This window comes from Herpailurus yagouaroundi, unplaced genomic scaffold, assembly GCF_014898765.1.
Source record: "Herpailurus yagouaroundi ecotype Mexico unplaced genomic scaffold, PumYag 355, whole genome shotgun sequence".
In the NCBI taxonomy this organism is placed as follows: Eukaryota; Metazoa; Chordata; class Mammalia; order Carnivora; family Felidae; genus Herpailurus; species Herpailurus yagouaroundi.
The window spans coordinates 6,421,194-6,443,504 of NW_024412572.1; the positions used below are offsets into that span (position 1 = coordinate 6,421,194).

Consider the following 22,311-nt stretch of genomic DNA (forward strand, 5'->3'; position numbering starts at 1 on the left):
AGAATGGTTGTGCCTAAGATAGTAAGGGGATTCAAAATAGAATAAAGTGCTTGCTCACCACTGACAATTTGAATGCTAGTCTGAAAATTGGGCACCTTCAGAATATTGCACTCTCCCTAGCATTCAAATCCAGGGCACCATAACGTTAATTAATTAATTCTTTTGCATTTAAGACTTTTCCTCCTTATTCCCTCCTTCAGGGAGTGGGTGCAAGGATGAGAAAGAGTTTGGAAGAAATCATATACTTCTTAAAATGGAATAGAACAGATATACAGACCAATGGACTAGAAAGCCAGAAATAATAAGCCAGAAATAACTGATTTTTGACAAGGGTACCAAGACTATTCAATGGGAAATGCCCAGTCTTTTCAACAAATGGTGCTAGAAAAATAGGATATTACCACATGTAAAAGAATGAAATTGGACTGTTATCTACATCATATACAAAAATTAACTCAGAAAAGGGGCACCTGGGTGGCTTAGTTGATTGGGTGACCGAGTCCAGCTCAGGTCATGGTCTCATGGTTGGTGAGTTCGAGCCCTGCATTGGGCTCTGTGCTGACAGCTTGGGGCCTGGAGCCTACTTCAGATTCTGTGTCTCCCCCTCTCTCTGCCCCTCCCCTGCTCATGCTCTGTGTCTCTCTGTCTCTCAATAATAAATAAACATTAAAAAAATTTTTTTTAATTAACTCAGAATGGATCAAAGACCCAAACTTAAGAGCTAAAACTATTTACATCTTAGAAGAAAACATAAGGGAAAATCTTCATGACATTGAACTTGGCAGTGACTTCTAGGATATGACACACAAAACACAGGCAATAAAAGAAAAATATGCAGTTTGGACATCATCAAAATTAAAGTTCTGTGCAAAGGACACTATCAAGAGAGTGAAAAAACAGCCCACAGACTGGGAGAAACTATTTGCAAATCATACATCTAATAAGAAATTAATGTCCAAAATATGAAAAGAACTTCTGTAACTTAAAGAAGAAGAACAACAACAACAAAAAATTCAAAAGTGTACATTTTTTTTTAAAGTGGGGGGTGCCTGGGTGGTTCAGTTGGTTAAGTATCGGGCTCTTGATTTCAGCTCAGGCGATGACCTCACATTCATGAGCTCCATCCACACCTCGGGCTCCTGCTTACGATTCTCTCTTTCTCTCTCTCTCTCTCTCTGCCCTGACCCTGCTTGTGTGTGTGCACACATGCGTGGGCCCGCACTTACTCTCTCTCTCAAAACAAATGAATAAACTTTAAAAAAAAAACAAACCAAAAGCATGCAAAAAAAAAAACAAAAAAACAAAAAAACAAAAAACAAAAACCAAAAGTGGACAACTTGAATAGACATTTCTCCAAATAAGATATACAAATGGCCAAGAAGCACATAAATACTCAACATTATTAGTCATTAACAAAATGCAAATCAAAATCACATTGAGATACTACTTCTCACCCATTAGGATGACTATTATTAAAAAAAAAAAAAAGAAAAAAACATTGGTGAGGATGTGGAGAGACTGCAGAGAACTATGAAAACTGGAGGCTTGTAAGAACATACAATGATGCAACCACTATAGAAAACAGTATGGTGGTTCTTCAAAAAGTTAAAAATAGAGTTACCATATGATCTGGCATATAGGTATATACCCAAAATAATGTTGTTTTTTTTTTTTAATTTTTTTCAACGTTTATTATTTATTTTTGGGACAGAGAGAGACAGAGCATGAACGGGGGAGGGGCAGAGAGAGAGGGAGACACAGAATTGGAAACAAGCTCCAGGCTCCGAGCCATCAGCCCAGAGCCTGACGCGGGGCTCGAACTCACGGACCGTGAGATTGTGACCTGGCTGAAGTCGGGCGCTTAACCGACTGCGCCACCCAGGCGCCCTAAAATAATGTTTTTTAATGTTTATTTATTTTTGAGAGAGAGAGACAGAGAGAGCGTGCGTGAGCAAGTGGGGGAGGGGCAGAGAGAGAGCGCAGGACAGAGCATCTGAAGCGAGCTCCATGCTGACAGCAGCCAGCCCAATGTGGGGCTCAAACTCACCAACCTGAGCTGAAGTCAGATGGTAAACTAACTGAGCCACTCAGGCACCCCTATACCCAAAATAATTGAAATCAGGGACTTGAAAAGATAACTGTACACCAATGTTCATAGCAACCATATTCATGATAACCAAAGGTTAGAGACAACCCATGTGTCTGTCAACGGATGAATGGATAAACAAAATGTGGTATACCCATACAAAGGAATATCATACAGCCCTAATAAGGGAGGAAATTCTGACACATGCTACAAAATGGATGAACTTGAAGACATTATATTAAGTGAAATAAGACAGTGGCCAAAGGAGAAATGTTGTATGATTCTACTTACATAAGGTACCTAGAATAGGGAAATTCATAGAGACAGGAAGTAGAATGATGATTGCCAGGAGGTAGGGGAGATGGGGAGTTATTGTTTAATGGGTATGGAATTTCTGTTTGGGATGACGAAAACATTCTGGAAACAGCAGTGATGGTTGTACAATATTATGAATGTACACAATGCCACTGGATTGTACACTTAAACATGGTTAGCATGGTAACTTTCGTGGTACAGATATTTTACCACAATAATCTTTAAAAAGAAATAACAGCTGAATTCAACCATGAGGGAATAATCAGGCAAATCCAAATCATGGGTCATTCTCCAGAACAACTCAGCTGCACTCTTCAAAAATGTCAAGATGATGAGAGGCCAAAAAAAAAGGGAATAGGGTTACAGATTAAAGGAGATTTAGGAGACAAGACACCCAATGCAATGACTAATCCGTGATTATATAAGAGCTATGGAGGGCATTGTTGTATGGCAATTGGGAAAAGTGAATATAAACTGTATATGAATGATAATTATATTGTGGTTAGGTAGGAGAGTACCCTTCTTGGAAGATATATGCTGAAGTCTTCACGGATGATGTCTGGCACTTTCTTTCTTTTTTTTTTTTTTTAATTTTTTTTAACGTTTATTTATTTTTGAGACAGAGAGAGATAGAGCATGAACGGGGGAGGGTCAGAGAGAGAGGGAGACACAGAATCCAAAGCAGCTCCAGGCTCTGAGCCGTCAGCCCAGAGCCCGACGCGGGGCTTGAACTCACAGACCGCGAGATTGTGACCTGAGTTGAAGTCGGACACTTAACCGACTGAGCCACCCAGGTGCCCCTGGCACTTTCTTTCTAAGGGGGGAGGGGATGCATTCTATATAAAGAGATAAAGTAAATATAGCAAAATTGATGAATGTAGGGAAGAGTTTACAAATATTCATTGTTGCGGTCTTTCTACTTTTCTTTATTGGAAAATAAAATGTTCCAGGAAAAATACAGTCTAGTCATTTTGGTTCCCAAATGATCAGGGAAACACTGACTTTCTGTGAATCTGTGAGCAAAATGTTGGTCTATTTGCCACATTGGATCATCCTGTTTTACTGAACTCACTCCCCAGGGCTGCCAGAAGAGGCTGACATGGAGTATCTGGGAGGTGAGAATAGATGCTCCTTACAACAGTCGCCCTTTACAGGGCCTCCATTCCCTTCTAGGGGCACTTCTCTGCTCTCCCACAGCACATATGGTCTATGCTGTCTTCCTTGACCTTTTCAGGATCTAACGTGTTGTGTTCTTATGTCTGTCAGAGTTTTAAGCCCCCCAAAGCAGGGCTATGTCTCATTTTTCTTATAACCCTCCCTCTGCCAGCATCCCCAACCCCATGCTTTGTACAGAGCTAAATATATAGTGAGTGCCTAATAATATTTTTCTTTTCATTGACTATTGACTCTCCCATCAATACAAATAGAAAGGCATACATGAAAATACATGCGGTCAAGGATAGAGTCGAAAGGTTTTTCCTAACCCAGGTATTAGAACGATGCTGGGTAGGGCCTTGCAGAAGGAATACCAAGTGTGGGCTTTGACACAATCTAATTCTTTGGCAACCAGGTGTTACTGATTTAGGTAGCGATTAGTACATAAGGGTGGGGTAAAAGAAATCTGGTCTTGGCAGAAATTTATGAATACCTAAGCACAGAATGTCCCTAACTGGGCCCTATGGGGTAACTGCTCTCACAACCCTGCGAATTCTTCCCAAGGAAGCAGAACCAAACAAAGGACCGGAGATCTCAAGAAAGGGAGTTCTCATTTGGGGTCCTTGAGCAGATTCGCTGTGCCTTTTAAAGGACTTATCTGTGCCACTTGGGATTCAAGAACAACACAAACCTCTGTCAGAGGCTGGAGGTGAGAACAAATCCCTGCACTGCTTTAGGAAGGTCCTGCCCATGTGCCCAACGAGTTGCAAGAGAACACGTAGGCTTGCTGCATTCCACCTCTACGTGAGACACCAGTGTGCTGCTGTGTTGTAGCTTGTTAAGGGAGTGTAGACTTGTCTTTCTTGTCTTGAGTAATTTTTCAGTGAGGCTGGAAGAACTAATGGGTAAATTTCCTCTCTAGCCCAGCCAGAGCTTCTAGGAGGCAGGCCTTTGGCTCCATGGTTTTACACAATGTATTGCTATTTCCTATTAAATCACAAACACTGACACTTGTTTTGAATTCCATTTAATATTTTATTACATACCTTCTTGCCGTCTATGATTATTTCATTTAAGTCCCAAATTTCCCCATCAGCTTCTTGGAGAACCATGTTCTACGCTACTTTACCAGCTATGCGTCCTCCCCACATCTTGTACTGTACACAGTAAACATTAGATACACAATAAATATAAGAGAATGTGCCAATAATCTATTATATTTCCATATTACGTAATACTATACGGCAGTTAAAAACAATGGTGTGGATCTACATATTCTGACATGGAGAGATTTCCAATTCATATTAATGCGTCAAAAAAAAAGCTATCAGGTACAGTATGAAATCCTTTATGCTAGAAGAGACTAGTAGAAGAAACAAGGGTTTGGTCCACATATCTGTTTATTTCCTTCCTGATATATACCCCTGGTCACAGACATTATTATAACTAGCGTAGCAGAACTCAGTAATTTCCTTTTCAAAAAAATTGTTAAGTAATAAGGCAGTTAACATAGGACTTGCTGCAGTAATGTCATATTTATGTGGCACTCATATGGAGCAGGCATTGTTCTTAGTGTTCTACACAAATTAATAGTCCTATAAGAAACTGAGGCACAAAGAGGTTAAGTAATTTGTCCTACGTTAGACAGCACACCAAGGAAATGGAAGACCCAGGATTCAAACCCAAGTCTGAACTAGGCCAGCTTCAGAGCCTGTATTCTTAACCACTACGCTAACCACTATTTAATAAATGTGCCCCTTTCCCCATCCCTTTCCTACCTTCTTGGTGTTTCTACATCTTTTTGTATGCCTCAACGATTGCACTCGTAACACTGTGTGAGAATTAAGTGGAAAGAAAAAAAAATCCCGTTCCCCACCTTAACCTATGGCCAAATCCATGGATTTGAAGTTTTGAGGTACCTATAAGGAGCTACTGATGCCTTCTGGAAACTATGTGTGGGTTGTTACTGCGAGACCATGGCCATTTGCCGTGACTGTATTTAGTCACCCGATATACATAGATTTCCCCCTGAGGGCAGTGGTAACCTCAACTATGGATCATATCAAGTGGAACCTCAGCTTAATAGGCAAGGCTGACGATGGTCCAGGTGTACTGACTCTCACCTGATGGAAGGTGGGGCATGGACTGGATGACTTTTTGAGGATTGTAGGTAGGCATGTTTTACCTTCTCAAAGCCCTGAGGCATTACGACTGATGCCACCTGAAAGCAAATTAGGAGGCTTTGCCCCAGGCCCAGGTCCCCAACGGTGTGTTGGAGTTTAGTGCTGTTTCAGATTAAATCAGTATGTTTCAAATTTGCCAGACTTGTTATCACGGCAATATGTATCCCCAGTTCACACATGGAATGTTTGCTCTCTGGCAGCCAAATGCACTTGGAACTGGCAGTGATGATCTCATAAAGCAGGAAAGCTGAGCAGTTAGTCAGATGATTAACCTGTTACGGAGATGGAGGAGTTGAGCATCACTTAATGAAAATACCTGGGTATTGCATAAGTAGGAGTTTCCAGACTTGGGGGGCAGCTTGGGAACCCTCACATCCAAAGTCCTAATTTTACAAATGTGGAAATTAAAGCTTTATAAAAGGGTAGATATCAGGGCTTCTGGCCCGAGAAAAGTTAGAGCGTATTTCTAATACATGACACCCCAGAGGAAACAGCACTGCTGGCTGCTCAGACCTCCCTTTTAAGGGCTCCAGGACCTTCTGTGGTCAGCTTCAGTGTTTAACTCATCCTCCCCTTTTAAAGGTATTCCTTATTTTTAAATGACCTGTTGGTATTATGTTTACTCATATGTAAAAAAAAAGGAATCATCCTCACCCATCCCCCTGTGATTCCAATGCTGCAGACTTGTTCTAATTTCAGTACCAGAGAAATGGAAGGCTGTAGGTTGGAAATGGGGGTAAGAAGTGATCTTCATAAATTGTTTTCATGCCCTTTGTCTGGGCATCTTCAGGTATAGGCCTTCCAGGTGGTTTTCAGGCTTCTGTCTTATGTAATTATGTTTACGAGGTGGAATCATTTGACAATTTGCTTGTACTATTTATTTTTATTATTTATTATTATTTTTAAATGTTTTACTTATTTTTGAGACAGAGAGAGAGAGAGAAAGAGAGAGAGAAAAATGTATGAGTGGGGGAGGGGTGCAGAGAGAGAGGGAGACACAGGAAGCAGGCTCCAGCTTCGAGCTACCAGCACAGAGCCTGAAGCTTGGGCTCTTAACTCCTGAACCTGGAGATCATGACCTTAGCTGAAGTCTGATGCTTAATTGACTGAGCCACCCAGGCACCCCTGCTTGTACTATCTTAGAATAATAAACACCAGCCACTGCTTTACTGATGTCTCATCAGAAGAAAAATCCTGTCTTCTATGTATAATGCTTTCTGGTTTTCACAGCTACCTCCTCCACCTTCTCAAACAGTCCTACTACCCTCTCACTGAGAAGAGGTCATAGGATATGTCTATTCTGCGGGGACAAGTAGGATAGGACCTGGGAGATTGTCCTTCTCAAGCACTCTGAGCACCAGAAAATGATCCAATTGAGTTGTCCCCCCCCACCCCCACCCCAGTGCCTCAGTGCCTCACTTTCCCCTTCTCAAGACTGGTTTTGTTTATGCTTGATTTACAGGCCTAGTTCCAATTGGAGAGGTTTTGGACAAATGCAATAGTTTGTTCTTTCTTGGGAGGATGAAGGGCAGAGGAAGGGGTATGCGCAAGGGAGGAGGAATGTGCCTCAAGCCAGGATGCCTCTCAAGGAAGTCATGAAAGAATTCCAGATACTAGCTTTGATTAGCTCTCTGTGCCAAACAAACAGGTTCTAGGGGAATCTTTTCTAATATTGCCCCAGAGCTAGGTTATTTCCTAGTCTGGCCCCCAAAAAGTCTTAACGACAGTGTGGCTTTAGGGTAAAATTTAGCTGACAATCATCAGTCTTCAACATGGCCCTGGCAAAGGCCTCACCGGGAAAGCATGGCAGGGGGGAGAGTGCACAGCATTGGAGTCAGACAGCCTAGGATGTGAATCCCCGTTGAACTACTTGCTAGCTGTGACATTCAGCAAATTAACTCCCCTGAGCTTCACGTGTTTTCATCTATAAGCTGGGGTTGATATCTACACAGTTGCTCTGAAATATAAAAATTAAAATATGTCAAGTGCCTCCTTGATATAAAGTAAGTGCTCAGAAAAATGGTAGCTATTATTATTAATAACCTAAGGGAAGCCTAGGGGAAACTCAGCAGGAAACCAAGCACTCCAGGCCAAGAAGGAACCGAAATAGCCTCGACCCGGCTCCACCCACCGCGATCAGGATCAGCCAGAGCGTGTCGTGCCAGAGCTGGAGAAGCAGGAAGGGGCCACCCTGCCCTCCCCGGACCCGAAGCCAGTGGGACTGTCAGTACCAGAGCCGGGGACTGGGCCGAGCTGAGGTGGGGAGGGGGTTGTTTTGCTTCAGCAAAGGGTGAGGACTGCCCTCGGCCTTCAGCAGGGGAAGGAAGAGGGACAGCCACGTAACAAAAGCTCAAGGCCAACCCCCAGTAAGCCCCGGGGCCGGACGGGGAAGTGAGCCCTTCGGCCGGCTCCGCGGGAGTCAGCTGACCTGCGGTCGCGGCCGCGCGCCCTCCCCGCCCCGGCCCGGCCGACCCCGCACCCCTGCGACCCCGCGCGCAGCTTGCCCGGGGCTGGGGGTGTGAGGGTCCGCGCGGCACGAGCCTCCCCCGCAGCCAATCAGCGGCCTCTTCCGCTCGGCCTCCCCCGGAGGGTTTGGGCAGCTGGGCCGCGAGCTCTCCCGAGGCGGCCTTCGCGCACGCGGTGTGCCCCTTGTGAAAGGAATATTCACATTTCCAGCGCGGCCTCTGCCAGGGAGCGCACCTCTTAAAGACAGGCCGGCTGCCCGAGGCTCGCGGTGGCCACACTGTGCCGGCTCTGTTCTGGAGTTTTCAGAGCATCCACCAAGGCTGCCCCGGGGGCCGGGAAAACAGTGCGCCTTTTCTTCCCTCCAAAACCAGCCCACCTGCGACCCTAGGCGACCTCGTCCCCTCCAGCTGCTCGCGGACTGCACACACCCGCCCCGTACTTCAGCGTCCCGGCCCAGGTGGGAGGAGGGGAAGGGAAGGCGGTATTTGCAAGTACTCAGAAGTGTTTACCGTTTCCGAAGCTCTGGCCCTCGGGCCTAAATCCACCCAGTTCCTTTTCACAGAAAAGGAACACTTGATCCCGCCCCTACTAGGTGCCTGGAACCTGACTTGTCCTGTCCCTTAAGCCTCGCGATCCGACCCCCTGTAGAGGGAGTATCGTTATCCTGGTTCTGGAAACAAGGAAACCAAGTTTCTGAGAGATTGAGAATTGTAAAACTACCGAAGGCCCAGTTTGCAACGAGGCCAAAATTTTTTTCTAAGTGACTGGGCTTCATACCAGGACACCAGTTTGTGTCTAGACTCACGCCCCCTTGGGTTCCCTTGTTTGCTTGGGAGAGCAAACAGCAAGGGCCGTAGATATTCCGTAGAGCAAAGCCTTAAAAGGCCCTTTTACCCTGTAGGAGCAGTCAGTCCGCTGTAGAGACGACCTGCCAACTCCCCTTTCAGGTCTTAGATTGGAGAGCACCTTCCTCGACCCCACAAGCCTGGGTCAGCTGCCACTTCTAGCACCTCTCTATCCCTCTTTTGGTGGTCCTTATGACCACCTGTTGCAATTTCCTCAGCTAGCTCCCTCCGTAGATGGAGGGAAGCTACCTGAGTGTCTTGACTGTAAGCCCAGCATTTAGCTGGAATTGCCATGCATGGTCCAGCTCCCAGGATGCAAGTGTGCTGCGGGAACAACATTTGAAAAGCACTGAACTAGGGGCCCCTGGGTGGCTCAGTCGGTTAAGCGTCAGACTTGGGCTCCTGTCCTGATCTCACAGTTTGTGAGTCCGAGCCCCGCATCTGGCTCTGTGCTGACAGCTCAGAGCTTAGAGCCTGCTTTGGATTCTGTCTCTCTCTCTCTCTCTCTCTCTCTGTCCCTTCCCTGCTCTCACTGTGTCTCTCTCTGTCTCTATGTCTCTCTCTCTCTCTCTCTCTCAAAAATAAGTAAACATTAAAAAAAGAGGAAGAAGAAAAGCACTGGAGTTCAGAAGTTATAAGGTAAGAAGGGAAACTGGAGACAACTATAAAAAATTGGCTTTTAGTAATCACAACAATAACAATAGCGATGACTATCATTTACTACTACAATGTAGCAGACATTGTTCTGGGTGCTGTAGTGCAGGACTCCTCAAAACTCAAATGTGATTTCTGGGGATCTTGTTAACTGGGAGATTCTGATCAGTCATCTGGGGTGGGGCCTGAAACTCTTGCATTTCTAACAAGCTCCCCTGTGATGGTGCATGAATCATACTTTGTATAGAAATGCTTTGGTATATCAACTTATTTTATCCTCTCTAAAGCGTTATGAAGTAGGTATCACTATTTCTGTTTTACACACAAGGAAGCTGAGAGGCTAAGCACCTACGAAGGTCAAAGAAAGAAACTGCAGGGCAATGAGGGAGGGGGGAATGGTACGAGCAGGTGCACTTACAGAAGAAACAGAATTCTAGGCCCAGGAAACTGTATTTACAAAAGCCTGGCATGCAGGGAACGTGGACGGGGGGCTGCAGCAACAGCTGTGTCACCCATTAGGCACCGTGTGTATGCATAGTACTTAGGAGCTTTCCAAAGGCCCCAAATGTTTGAGACCCGCAGAAACCATATTGGCACCTACATACGAAAACTGAATGCTTAAATTAATCATTTCAACATTCAAATCATTAAAAAGCCTTTCAAAATTTTTACGTTAAAAAAAGTCATGTTTAGTGAAGGATACGGGTGTATTTTAATACATTTGATAAAAGTGGAGTAGGGCCTCCCAAGCCTGGGGCCTGCTAGGGACAAGATGAGCGCTGGCCACATTGGGTTTGGATGTAATGCTGAGGGCAGCTGGGAACCACTCTGATAGAAGGAGGAAAATGTTCTCTGTGGCTACAGTGAAGAGAATGGATTGGAGGGAGGCCAGACTGGAGGCCCAGTGGCTGGAGACCAGATAGGCGTTTATAGACTTCCAGTCTGCAAGACAATCTCTCCTCAGTGCCAAGATTAGCGTAAAATGATAGCATTATACAACCCAATTATTGTTTGATTTCTCCAGCCCCTATCTGACTCAGCATTCCAGATTTACTTAAGACGTGGGGACAAGGGTTTTGCCAAATCCTTTCTCATTAAGGCTGGTGATGTTATAGTCTAGGGGAGGTATGTTTAAGAGCACACACTCGAGTCAGATAGCTGTGAGTGGGAACCTCAGCCCTGCTACTTGCTAGCTGTGTGACTTTGCATAAGTGATTTAACTTCTCAGAGCCTCAGATTCCTTATTGGGCATAATTCATTCCTCATGGAATTTAAACTACATGTACAGTGCCTCCCACAGGATAGGTACTTATAAACAAATGGTAGCTGTTATCACATATGTGCCACTATTCTGAGACCTCACTGGGTTTTCTTCAGGATGGAACAGAGGGTGGGGTAAATAATTTAATCTTTTCATCCATTTTCTGAGGTAGAATTTATTATTCCCATTTTGCAGATAAGGCAACAGGGGCTCAGAGATTAGATAGCTCAGTGAACTAGGGGCAGAAAGTGGGAAAGTGAAAGAGCTGGAATGTTGTTTTATTTTTACCTCGTTTCATGCAGTCTCTCCAGTAGTCAACATCTGCTGCTTCCACCGCCCTTTGACTGGTCCAGAACCTGTTTCCCTTAGTCATGGCATGAATCTGTCATGCTGGCCAAAGCCACACCACTGAACACTCTTCTCGGGCTCCACCAACCTCCATTTCCCTTCTTCCCCAACCTTACCTAACCTCCTTACTACCTCCCCCTACCCCCTCGTACCACCCCACCCCCAAATTTACAGCTTCTGGATTTCCCTTATTAAAGAGACAGCTTGTCTCTCTGAGAATCACAGACAGAACCGCCCTAGACTGGGATGCCTTCCAGAGTACCTCCCTTTAAAGGGAGTAGATAAGTAGGTCACATCAGGATGGTAGGGGAGGAGGCGTACTTCTAATGGGAAGGAGGAAAAATACTGCAGATCACATGGAGAATGGAAAACAAAATAACAGGGCTCCTCTGTCTCTCTGATTCTATCTCACAATCTCAGTGGCAGCCCCCTGCTGGCCGCTATTACTGTGAAAAGCATGTGGAGACCCCGCAGGCCATACTGAACTCTTGGGGTTTGGGAGGCCACTGGAAATTGCAGTGAGCAGAAGGCGGTCTCCCCTTGGTTCCTCTCCATCCCACCCTGCCTCCTCTTGAAGCTACCCCACAACCACCGGGGTATGGAGAGGAGATGGCTCAGCTTTGACAGAGGATTTGGAACTTCTGTCCAATTCCGGCTCCTCAAGGGCCTGAAAGCACAGAGCTCTGCAGCTTGGAGGTTCCGCGGGACTGGGATGGCACTGGCTTTGCCGTGGTTGCTGGGAGTAGCCCAGGATCTGGTTCACAGAGATTCTGCTGCAACCAGGACAAGTCACAGGCCTTGCGAGATTTCTGCTCCCCACTCCCAACCCAAACTCTGTCAGAGGCAGTTCGCAACAAGGGAGGTGGATGAACATTAAATGACATAGATTGCTGTGAAAACCAGAGAGAGAGAGACAGGGCGAGACAGGGCGAGGCATTAAAGGTCCAACACTGCCAGCCCCACCCTGCCCAGCTATCCCTGGGGACTGAGCCATGCTTGAATCCTAACACTGGGCGGTCGCATTTCTAGGAAACTGCGGGTGAAGGTGGGGGGTGTGGCAGGGAAAGTCCCGGCTGCATGAATGACACCGGCCCCACTGTGTACAGATATGGACTGAAAATGTGTATTCAGGCAGAAGATGGGTCCCTGGACTCTGTGCCTAGGGCACAAGGCAAGCACACAAAACCAAAGAGCAAAGCCTGATTCTTGGACCTGGGGGTAAACAGTCCCAGTTCCCTGGATGGGGCTTTGGAAACAGAATTCACCTCTGGAGAGGCCGAGGGTTTTCCATTCTCTTGGCGTGGAGCCTGGTGGACTTCCAGCTCCGAGGCTCACTGCTTTAGGACACTGGTTAGGCTTTGTGTAGACATGCTCTGGATTGCAGGATGCAACTCCCACCTGGCTGGTGCGCCCTGCCCTCCTTACTCCCACCCCTAAGGTCCCGGACAGACTATTCGGGAGTGCTATATTCCTGTGCTCTTTTCCCTCCACCCCTGTAGACGCAGAGTACCTCCCTCCCCCCACTCCAGGTATCTGTGCCCTGTGGGAAAGTCCCACCCTTGCCTACGATTGCTCTTCTCGTGAAACAGGGCTGGGTGACAGGATGGAGACATCCATCTTCACCTGTGCCCTTCATCATGCTTAACCTCCCTAGGCTTGTCTAACACCCTCTTTCCCAGGCTGGGGTAATCCCAAACCATCTCTCATCAGAGTGGGTATAAATCCCTACAGGTATGTGGCAGGCAAGTAGCAGCAGTGACAGTGTGGTTGGTGGTGCCCGTACTGAAACAGGAAGTTTGGACTTGTGAGACTTAGGTTCTTTGTGCTCTCACAAAATGACTGGCAGCTCCTCGTCCCCCACATCTGATCCAGCTGGGGTCTCTTGCTTTGCCAGCATTCCTGCCTTACTCCAGGTCCAGCTTGAGTGCTACTCCTTGGCTTCTCTAGGATCATGTGGGAGAAAGGAGGTCAGGCTTGGAGCCTCCATACCAACCCCCCACGTCAGTCAGCAATGTACCTGGGCAGTGGGCAGTGGTTTTGAAACTTCAGAGTACATCAAAATTATCAAGGGACTGGTTAAAATACAGATGGCTGGGCCCCTCCCCAGGGTTTCTGATTTAGTATGTCTGGAGTAGGAACTGAGAATTTGCATTTCTAAAAGGTTCCCAAGTGACGGGATACTGTTGCTCCAGCGGCCACATTTGAAAACCACTGAGCTAGAGTATAGCAAAAAGAAAACCTACGTCTGAGTCCTAGCCCTGCCACTTTCGTGCTCTGTGATGGTGTACTTGACCTTTCTGAGCTTCATTTCCTTTTCCAATGAAGGTGGAGTAAGGACCACAGCATGGTTGGGAGGATTACAACATTTGGAAGGGCCTTTCACTGTGATGGCAAATTGAATTATGAATTAGTCAACAAATACATTTTGAGTATTGTGTTGTCCATTGGATACTCTGCCCAATGTCATGGCTGACTTTGGGCAGATCATACGTGAGGATTCTAAGACCTACTTAAACATCACACAACTCTGTGACTCCGTTTTCTCTTCTATGAAACAAGGCCTGTGGTCTGCTAGACTAAAGGCCCCTCCAAGTCCCATTTGGAAGTTCAGCTCTGGGAGGGGCCTTAGGTCTTGGGAGGCACAGCCACATTTCTTTTCCTTGCTCACCCCTTTCCAGGACATCCACTTGAGAGCTCAGGTGCTTCTGCAAAGAACATCGATCACTAGAGTCACTGGTCAGTTCCTCCTCGAGGGGAATAACGTGGTCTCACTGTCCATCATGATCTGGTTCCAACTCACTTTTATAATCATATTCCCCACTGTTATTCTTCTATTCACTTTATAGCCTAGACAAATTGGACTACTCATCCTTCCCCAGATATGCCCTGTGATGTCCTGCTTGCAGCTTCTGTTCACACTAGAATATCCTCCACTTGTCAGAGTCCTATTCCTTCTTCAAAGTTTACCCAATGACTACCTCCTCCAACAAGTTGTCCCAAATCCTTCCACCATCTGTCTGTCTGTCTCTTTAGCTATCATCTATATATCTGTCTCTCTACTTAATACAAATGATTTTATATTTTTCTTTAGGTGATAGAGGACAAGTTGCTGAAGTTGTCAGGTACAAGATCTGACTAAATCAGGATGCAACCACCTCACCCCTTCCTACTTGCCTCTGATGTTTTTCCTCCAAAGGGGCTGTGTAGAAACTCGGAGGTCTGTGGGTGTGTCCTTGGATTTCACATTCCTGAAGTCTGTTCTTGGAGCATACTGAGATATAAAAAACCAGAGTTGCTACTATGTAGAACTTTTAAAAAGTGGAACGGCCACTTAAAAGGAGATGCCTACTTACACAAAGATAAGTCAGCTGTTTATTTTCTGTCGCAATCAGAGTCGGGAATAAATATATATTGTGTGTATAAATCTGCTGTGGTTCATATTCACAGATCTACTCATTTGCATATAGCCACATCTGCTTCTCTAATTTTCTTTTTTAAACTACAGGGTTTTTTTTTTCTATTCTAAATATAATATATGCGTCGGTAAAAATGTTTAAAGGAAATAAAAAGTAAAAATAAAGTAAAAGAAGAAAGTAAGTCATTCATAACCCATAAATAACCGGTATTAACATTTTGATGTATTTCTTGGGAATGGTTTTCTTGCACATATTTACTCTATATGATTTTTAAAGGAAGTTGGGATAAAATGTTTATACTCTTCTGTATCCTACTTTTTTGATTTATATGATTAGCATTTTGGTATTTCTTTAAATATTCTTCCCTAACATTGCAAAAAATTATTTCATGATATCCACTAACAGATGTACCAAAATTTATTTAACCATTCTTTCATTGTTGGATACTCCTTTTTGCTATAAACAGTATTTCAGTGAACATCCTTACATATCTGATTATTTTCTTAGGCTGATTCTAGAAGTGGGATTACTGGGTCATTTTTTTTTTTTTTTAAGATTTTATTTTTTTAAGTAATCTCTACACCCAACATGGGGCTCGAACTCACAACCTGGAAATCGAGAGCCACACACTCCACCCACTGAGCCAGCCAGGTGCCCCATACTGGGTCATTTTTAAGTCTCTTGATATATACTACCAAACTGTTGTCTGGAATTTCAATTTGAAAATACTCCAGAATACTTTACCTATAGTCCCCCCTTCTATCCATAAGTAATTTTTACCTCCACTCCCAGTGCATTCTATCCCTTGTTGTACTTAACCCTTACTACACTGAATTTGCATTCAGTGTGTACCAGTCTTCATTCCCTTACGAAGAGACCATCTTTGACCATCTTTGTATCTCCCTCAACATCCCGCACAGGTGGAAGAAAGAGGCCAGAGGACTGAATCTCCTTAGGTGAATCTATAAGCAGAAGAAGAGCTCCATTTTAGGAAGGAGCAAGGAGAGTGGCTTGAACTCCATACTCAGCGGTGGGTTGCAACACTGGTTGAAGGAGAAGAAAAGGGATTGTCTTCCACCCTTTATTCATCCAGATCTCAGAGGAGGGGGTAAAAGATGGGAAATTAGTCCAGTCTAGAGCCTGGAAAAGGAGTCACCTTAGCTGTCTGGCAGGGCTGCTACTAAGGGCTGGGAGAAGGGCAGAAGCTTGGAGGCCACAGCTTCAGGTTGTGGAAGGAGAGACACCAGTACCAGCCATCCCACTCTCAAGGTGTTGACCTTGGGGACACACCTGCAACACTGATGATAGAGGCTTAATGTTTTTTAGATTGGAGTTTCCCAAATTTCAGTTGTACCTTGTTTGCTATCTCAATCTTTTAGTGACAAGAAAGAAGCAATATACACAGATACACACACACCTGTGTTTCATTTCATCCAGAGCAGCCATACTTCTGAACAGTGAAGACAGGTACAATTATTAAAATATTCAGGGTGTGCCCATGACACTTATAAAGTCTGAATAAGAACTTAAAACGTATCATGCCACTTACTTTAGCCTCATCCTGAGGAATACAAATTTAGAAATCACAGATTTGATGGATTAGTTACCCTTTTTTGTAATACTATAACTATAAACATAGCCATTACAATAAAAAACTGTTAGCCATTGGTATTCCCTTTACTAACCATTGGTGGTAACTGTACCACATTTTGGGGACATGCTATTTTAATTGAACATTTTCTTTATATTATAGTCATCTGTTTTTCTTCCACTTAAGCTTTCTAAGGCCAGGTATCATGTTTTTGTTTTTGTTTTTGGTGCTTCATACAGTGTTGAAGCTCAATAAATATTTGTTCTTCCTTTGGTTTGTTTTGGTAATGGGATAGTGATGAATAGGAATTAATTTATATACTTAGCACAAATGAAGTCTCCAAGATCAGGATTATAAAGGGGAGATCAATATTTATATGGTAAAGAGAGTTGCCCTGGTTTGAATACTGTGGCATTATTATTTGGACTTGGGCTTTAACGTGTTCAGGGTAGAACACAGTACATCATACACATACTATCTAGCTGTCTTTCCAGGGGTAAATAATACATTTGCAAGTTTAAGAATTAGTCTTGGAGCTATAAAACAGAATAACTCTATTTAGCTCATGCAGGAATTCAACCCACTATAATAACCTCATGAAATAAGAAAACTTTTCCATACCTAGCAAGCACAGAGTGAAATATATAGTTATTGATTAGTAAATATTTGTTAAATGAAGAGATGAAATGTCTTAGCTATAGTCAATATGTCTTTACCACCCCTGGAAAACCATTCTCAGAAACAGAGGAACTAATAGTATTCAGTACATAATATTCTAGGTTCTTTATATATGTCTTTCCTCTGGATTTCATGTGGCAACACCATGTGAGGAGAGGGTAAAATCATGCTACTAGGGGACAGACATTTCCACCTGTCATGAACCAAGACTTGCCTTCTCAGAAGACCACAGTGACTATTTCCTCATTGGATCCAGAGGGCTAGACAGGAAGATGTAGAAACTCAATGGATGACCTTCTGGCCAACCAAATAAATAAACTACCAAAGGAAAGTGTGAATAAGATGCCAGAATAAAAGACTATATTGGGAGAGAGAGAGAATAACTCTAATAAAGAAGAGAAGGGTACTCTAACACTTTAGTCCATAGTTCTGCCTACCTCTTTCTTTCTGAACCTTTCTTCCAAATGTAGTGTCCTTAGCCTATAACTCAGGCTTATTTAACTCATCAGCACATAAGAAACTTGTTCTTCAGGGACTGGAAATGAGTAGTACCATTTCCTTAGCTACTAAATATCCAATGGAGGCAAGAAGTAGAGGAAGAAAAAAGAAAATACACTGTAGGGTCAGAAGACCTCGTTTGTCCAGAAGTCCTGACTCTGCCATGGTCTGATAGAGTGACCCTCTGCCTATTAGTGATCCCCTTTAATTCATGGCTCCCTTAAGTTATTCACTTACAACTATTTTCCATGCAATTACTGTTTATCAAGCACTGCCTGGGCACTAGGGATAGAGCAATGAAAGAAACAGACTCTAATGGAGTTTATGTTCTAATGATATTGATTAGATTGGATAAGTAATCAAATGAACAATGTAACTTCAAATAGTGAGCAGTGCTATGGAAGAAAGAAAACAAATGATGAAGACAAAATGAAAGGAGGGTTCCTCTACAGAGGGCAAAGGTCTCCCTGAATCAGTAACATTTGAGCTGAGATCTGAATGTACTAGAAGGAGCCAGCCCAGGGAAAGAATATTCCAGGCAGAAGGACCATCAAGCCCTGAGTTGGGACCATGTTTGGGGCTGTATGACAATCAAGGAAAACGACACTATTTTGCAGTTCTAGTAGACCAATGGTTTTGACACACTACCCCAAGTGATTCTACAACTTCCTTGGTTGTGTCTCAGGGGTGGAGGGACAGAGGGCAGAAGTTCTGCCAGGCCCCCATCATGCTGCCCAACACACATAGCAGCTCCTTTTTCATCTGAAGCATACACTGGGGTGTTGAAGATTTGCTTGAAGAACAGATACCATGATCAAAAATCCTTGGTCTCAAAAGTCCTTCTCCACCCTGTAATTGTCCAGCTCTAGGAAAATTTATCATGCAACCTCTGTGATCCCTACAGAAAGGCTGGCTTTATTCAATAAAGTTGGAGAGTGCCAGTTCCAGCGACCTGGCTCTCCTCTTACCAGAACATCCCATTCCCTTTCCCTGCAATGGTGGGTTAGAGCCTCTGGTGCCCTCCAAGCCTGTCCCAGGTAGGGAGGGACACCAGTCTCTGCCTCCTGCTAGCAGATTTTACTGGCTTCCTTTTCTTGCCCTGTCCGAATAAGACACTCTGTCCTCCACAGGAGAGCTTTGTGGAGAAAGCCACGGAGTGGCTCCAGTTTTTTCAAACCTGTAAAATGCAAAGTTGGCCAGCTGCCTCTCTTCTTAACTCTAAAACCCATATCTTTCCTTGCCTCCAGAGAACTGCCAGCAGCTCTCAAATAAGTCTCTACTGTCCTGGGGTTTGGAGGAAAGCGCTGTGCAGAATGTGAAATCATCTTCTGGTAACGCGAATCTAATTAGCTCTTTGACTGACAAGAGGAAGCAGAGGCCAAGAGGGATTTAAACAATCCCTTTCTCACATATTTCAAAACAAGCGAAGAACCAGACAGGGAAACAGAAAGAGAAAAAAAGAGATAAAGCCTAGGGAACATTTGGAGAGGGGGTAAGAGAGAAAGGGGGGGGGGGGTGAGAGGGAGAATATCAAGTGACCAGAATATTAATCCTTCCTTCCCCCAGCTTTACCTCTGCTCTCCCCATCTCCACCCTCCTTCCTCTCTCCCGGAGACAACTTACTTGGAGGTCGATGATTTCTCTCTCTGATTCCATCTTGCTACCCTCAAGTGCCTTCACACACTCTGGTGCTGGTAACAGACTGCGTGGGCAACTCCAGGCTTTGCTGTCTGAGTCTCTACTGCTTTCTTTGGGTGGGAGAGAGCACACAGCTGGCAGGACAGACCTGCTATTCATCCATCTGATGTGGGATGCTTGTCCTGGGCTCAGCCCCTGGGGGAAGTGTACACATGCATACACTTGCGTGCGTGCGTGTGTGCGTGCACACGCATGTGCACTTCAGGGGGTGGCATGTGACACATTGATAGGTGGCCTTTTGAGTTAGTAGTGACAGCATCATTTTCTTTCGTGGCGCCAGTGCCCCTCCAGCCCCAGAGGGGCCATCCGAGGTCAAACTCAGCCTGCTTTGAGTAGCTTTTGGTAGCTTTTCTACCGGCATAGAAACCCTGTGGATTTATCAAGGAAATGGAAAAACAGCCTCAGCATGCTGTCTGACTTCACATTGGTGGAGCTGAATAGGGTCCTCAGTCATCAAGGGTGGGTGGACTCTAGCATATTCCTAAGACTGAGGCTTAGAGACTTCTTTCTCTTGTTCCCTGTAGCGCTAAAAGTTAAAAAAAAAAAAATGTAGTTTACTTAATAGGCCCCGAAGCATAAGCCTTACTCTATGAAGTGATTAACAATAAGCTTTTATTGACAGGTTGTTTGATGTCCTCATTTTCTCCCTTGATTAGACAGAAAGAGAGCAGGAAAAAGTTATACCTTCAAATTCTGTTTACGCAAGTAGTTGCTTTTTCCCTACTTTTAAAATAAAGCTACCAGGAGTGAGTCTTTTTTTGGAAAAGCTTTCTTTCTCTTGTTTACCTTAGAGCCTAAAACTCTTCTGGTTTGTTCCTGAAGCTAGTTTTAGACACCAGCTTGTGTATGTGTGGGTGTGGGTATGTCTGTGAGTGTGCATGGTAGGGGCAGTGTTAAATTGGAGTAATCCAGTTCAAGTTTAAAGGGAGTGAGGAGAGTAGCAGAGTCAGAAATTTACTCTCACGACACTTAAATGTGCTGCCAAAGGGGTGGAAGGGGGCAATTCTTTATTTCTATTTTTTTTTTAATGTTTACTTATTTTTGAGACAGAGAGAGACAGAGCATGAATGGGGGAGGGGCGGAAAAAGAGGGAGACAGAGTCCGAAGCAGGCTCCAGGCTCTGAGCTGTCAGCACAGAGCCCAACGCGGGGCTCAAACTCACAGACTGTGAGATCATGACCTGAGCTGAAGTCGGGCGCTCAACCTACTGAGCCACCCAGGTGCCCGTCTTTGTTTCTATTAATGATGTAATGTCTTTATAAGTCCCCATCCTGCTAGACATGAGGTGAGTGGTCAATGGAATGAGGATCATATATCCATCTAATCTGATAAATGCAGTGGGATTTAATTTAAATGGTAATAGGTCCAGTTTAGATAGAATGTTTAGCCTTTCCAATTTCCACCCATCCCCCAGAGATGACATCTAGGTGCGTGGGAGAGGGGCATGGTTTATTATTTATTTATTTAATTTTATAAGATGTCTTATTTATTTCTGAGAGAGTGCAAGCAGGGGAGCGGAAGAGAGAGAGGGAGACAGAGGGTCCCAAGTGGGCTCTGCGCTGATAGCAGTGAGCCCAATGTGGGGCTCGAACTCACAAACTGTGAGATCATGACCTGAGCCGAAGTCAGACGCTCACGACTGAGCCATCCAGGTGCCCTGGGGCACAGTTTATAAATACTTGGAAGTAGAAGAGTGATGGTTCTTCGACGTACCCTGGAGCCTCTGCTACTTTCTGCTATGGTGGGGCTGGGCTGCCCTCTGAGTTGGTGACTACAGAAGAGGGACGGCCTATTTCTGGGCCTCCTGCTGGTGTTGGTGGCTAATGTCTGTGACGAGGATAACTCATAGTCCATCCTCTCTCTGCTCTTAAAGACCCAGTGGGCTCCCTTGTTGACTTTGCCCTCTCTCAGCTCTCGTGGTGACGTGGATCATCCTGAGACCTGCCATGACTCACGTGTGCTCCCGTCCCAGTGGTACCAGCTCAGTGGTCCACCCCTCCAAGATGATCTCCAAACGCTCCTCCTACCAGACACTTGGCTACCACTCCACTTCTCCCTTGGGTACATGGGAACTGAGAGCTGCTGTCTGTCACTGGAGAGAGGCAAGCTCAGCCCCTTTCTGGTAAAGACTTTGTTTTGATGTGGCTGCTCCAGCTGGTGCCGGAATAGCTTTTAAGGTAATCTCTTTCTAGACTCCAAACCAGGAGTGAGAGATGGAGCCAACTCCTCAGCATTCCTTCAAAGATCTGCTGTCATATCCATCACTCCCATCCCCCATAAGTACACAGTGTGACCACTGCTATTCCGAGCACTTTAACACACCCTCACTTACTTACTTCCAATAACAATTCCGCAAGGTTGAGTTGTAACACATTATCCGTGTGTCACAGGTGAGGAAACAGAAGCACAAAGAATTTGCCCAAGGTTGAACCAAGATTCAACCCCGAGACTCAAATCCTAATTAGCGTTCCGAGTCCGTGTTTTTATCTGTGATTTTGGCTCAGGGAAGAGAAATTGAAACATGTCCGAGTACCTGCTTTCTCTTTCTCTGCTTCAGTTCTTCCCACAATTCCCATAATCTAGGATCCAAAAAGGTTGGCTTTGTCCTCTTTCTCTTTCTGTTTGGTTGGGATGTGCCTTATGTGGAACTCAATGATAATAATTCTAAGAGGAAATAAAGAAATTGAGAAAATTCCCATTCTCAGCAAAACCCAACAAAATTCTCATTCTCAACAAAACCCAACAAAATTCTCATCTTGCTGGAAAACCTTATTTTGGATGTCAAAATCAAAATATCAACTATTTCTCTTTGCATTCCTGTGTGACGATTCTAATCATCCTTTACATAATATGGATACATCTGGCTAAATAGAGAAAATAATCAGAATGAGAAAATGCCAAACAGAAAAGTACCTGAATATATTCCTACTCCCCACCCCCCAATTTCCTATTGATTTTAAAAGGAAACAGCTATAGTTAGCTATAATAACGCTTTTGGTTTGGTAAGACCTTTCCAAATTTGGACAACCTCATAAGCATCATTTGGAAGTATATTTGGATTTGGAAAGTGGTTTATCTACTGTGACTCTGGACCAGGGGTGAGTAAACTTTTTCTGT

At 44.5% G+C, this 22,311-nt stretch overlaps 1 protein-coding gene across 1 annotated transcript in view; it reads right to left on the reverse strand.

Annotated features, from left to right (window-relative positions):
- NINJ2 (ninjurin 2) overlaps positions 1-19,362 on the reverse strand; it is an 80,020-nt gene extending 60,658 nt beyond the window's left edge. The window contains exon 1 of the mRNA XM_040462945.1: positions 19,120-19,362. Coding sequence (XP_040318879.1) covers positions 19,120-19,293 — 174 coding nt within the window. The 5' untranslated portion in view covers positions 19,294-19,362. The remainder of the gene's footprint in view (positions 1-19,119) is intronic.
- Positions 19,363-22,311: the final 2,949 nt, after the last annotated feature.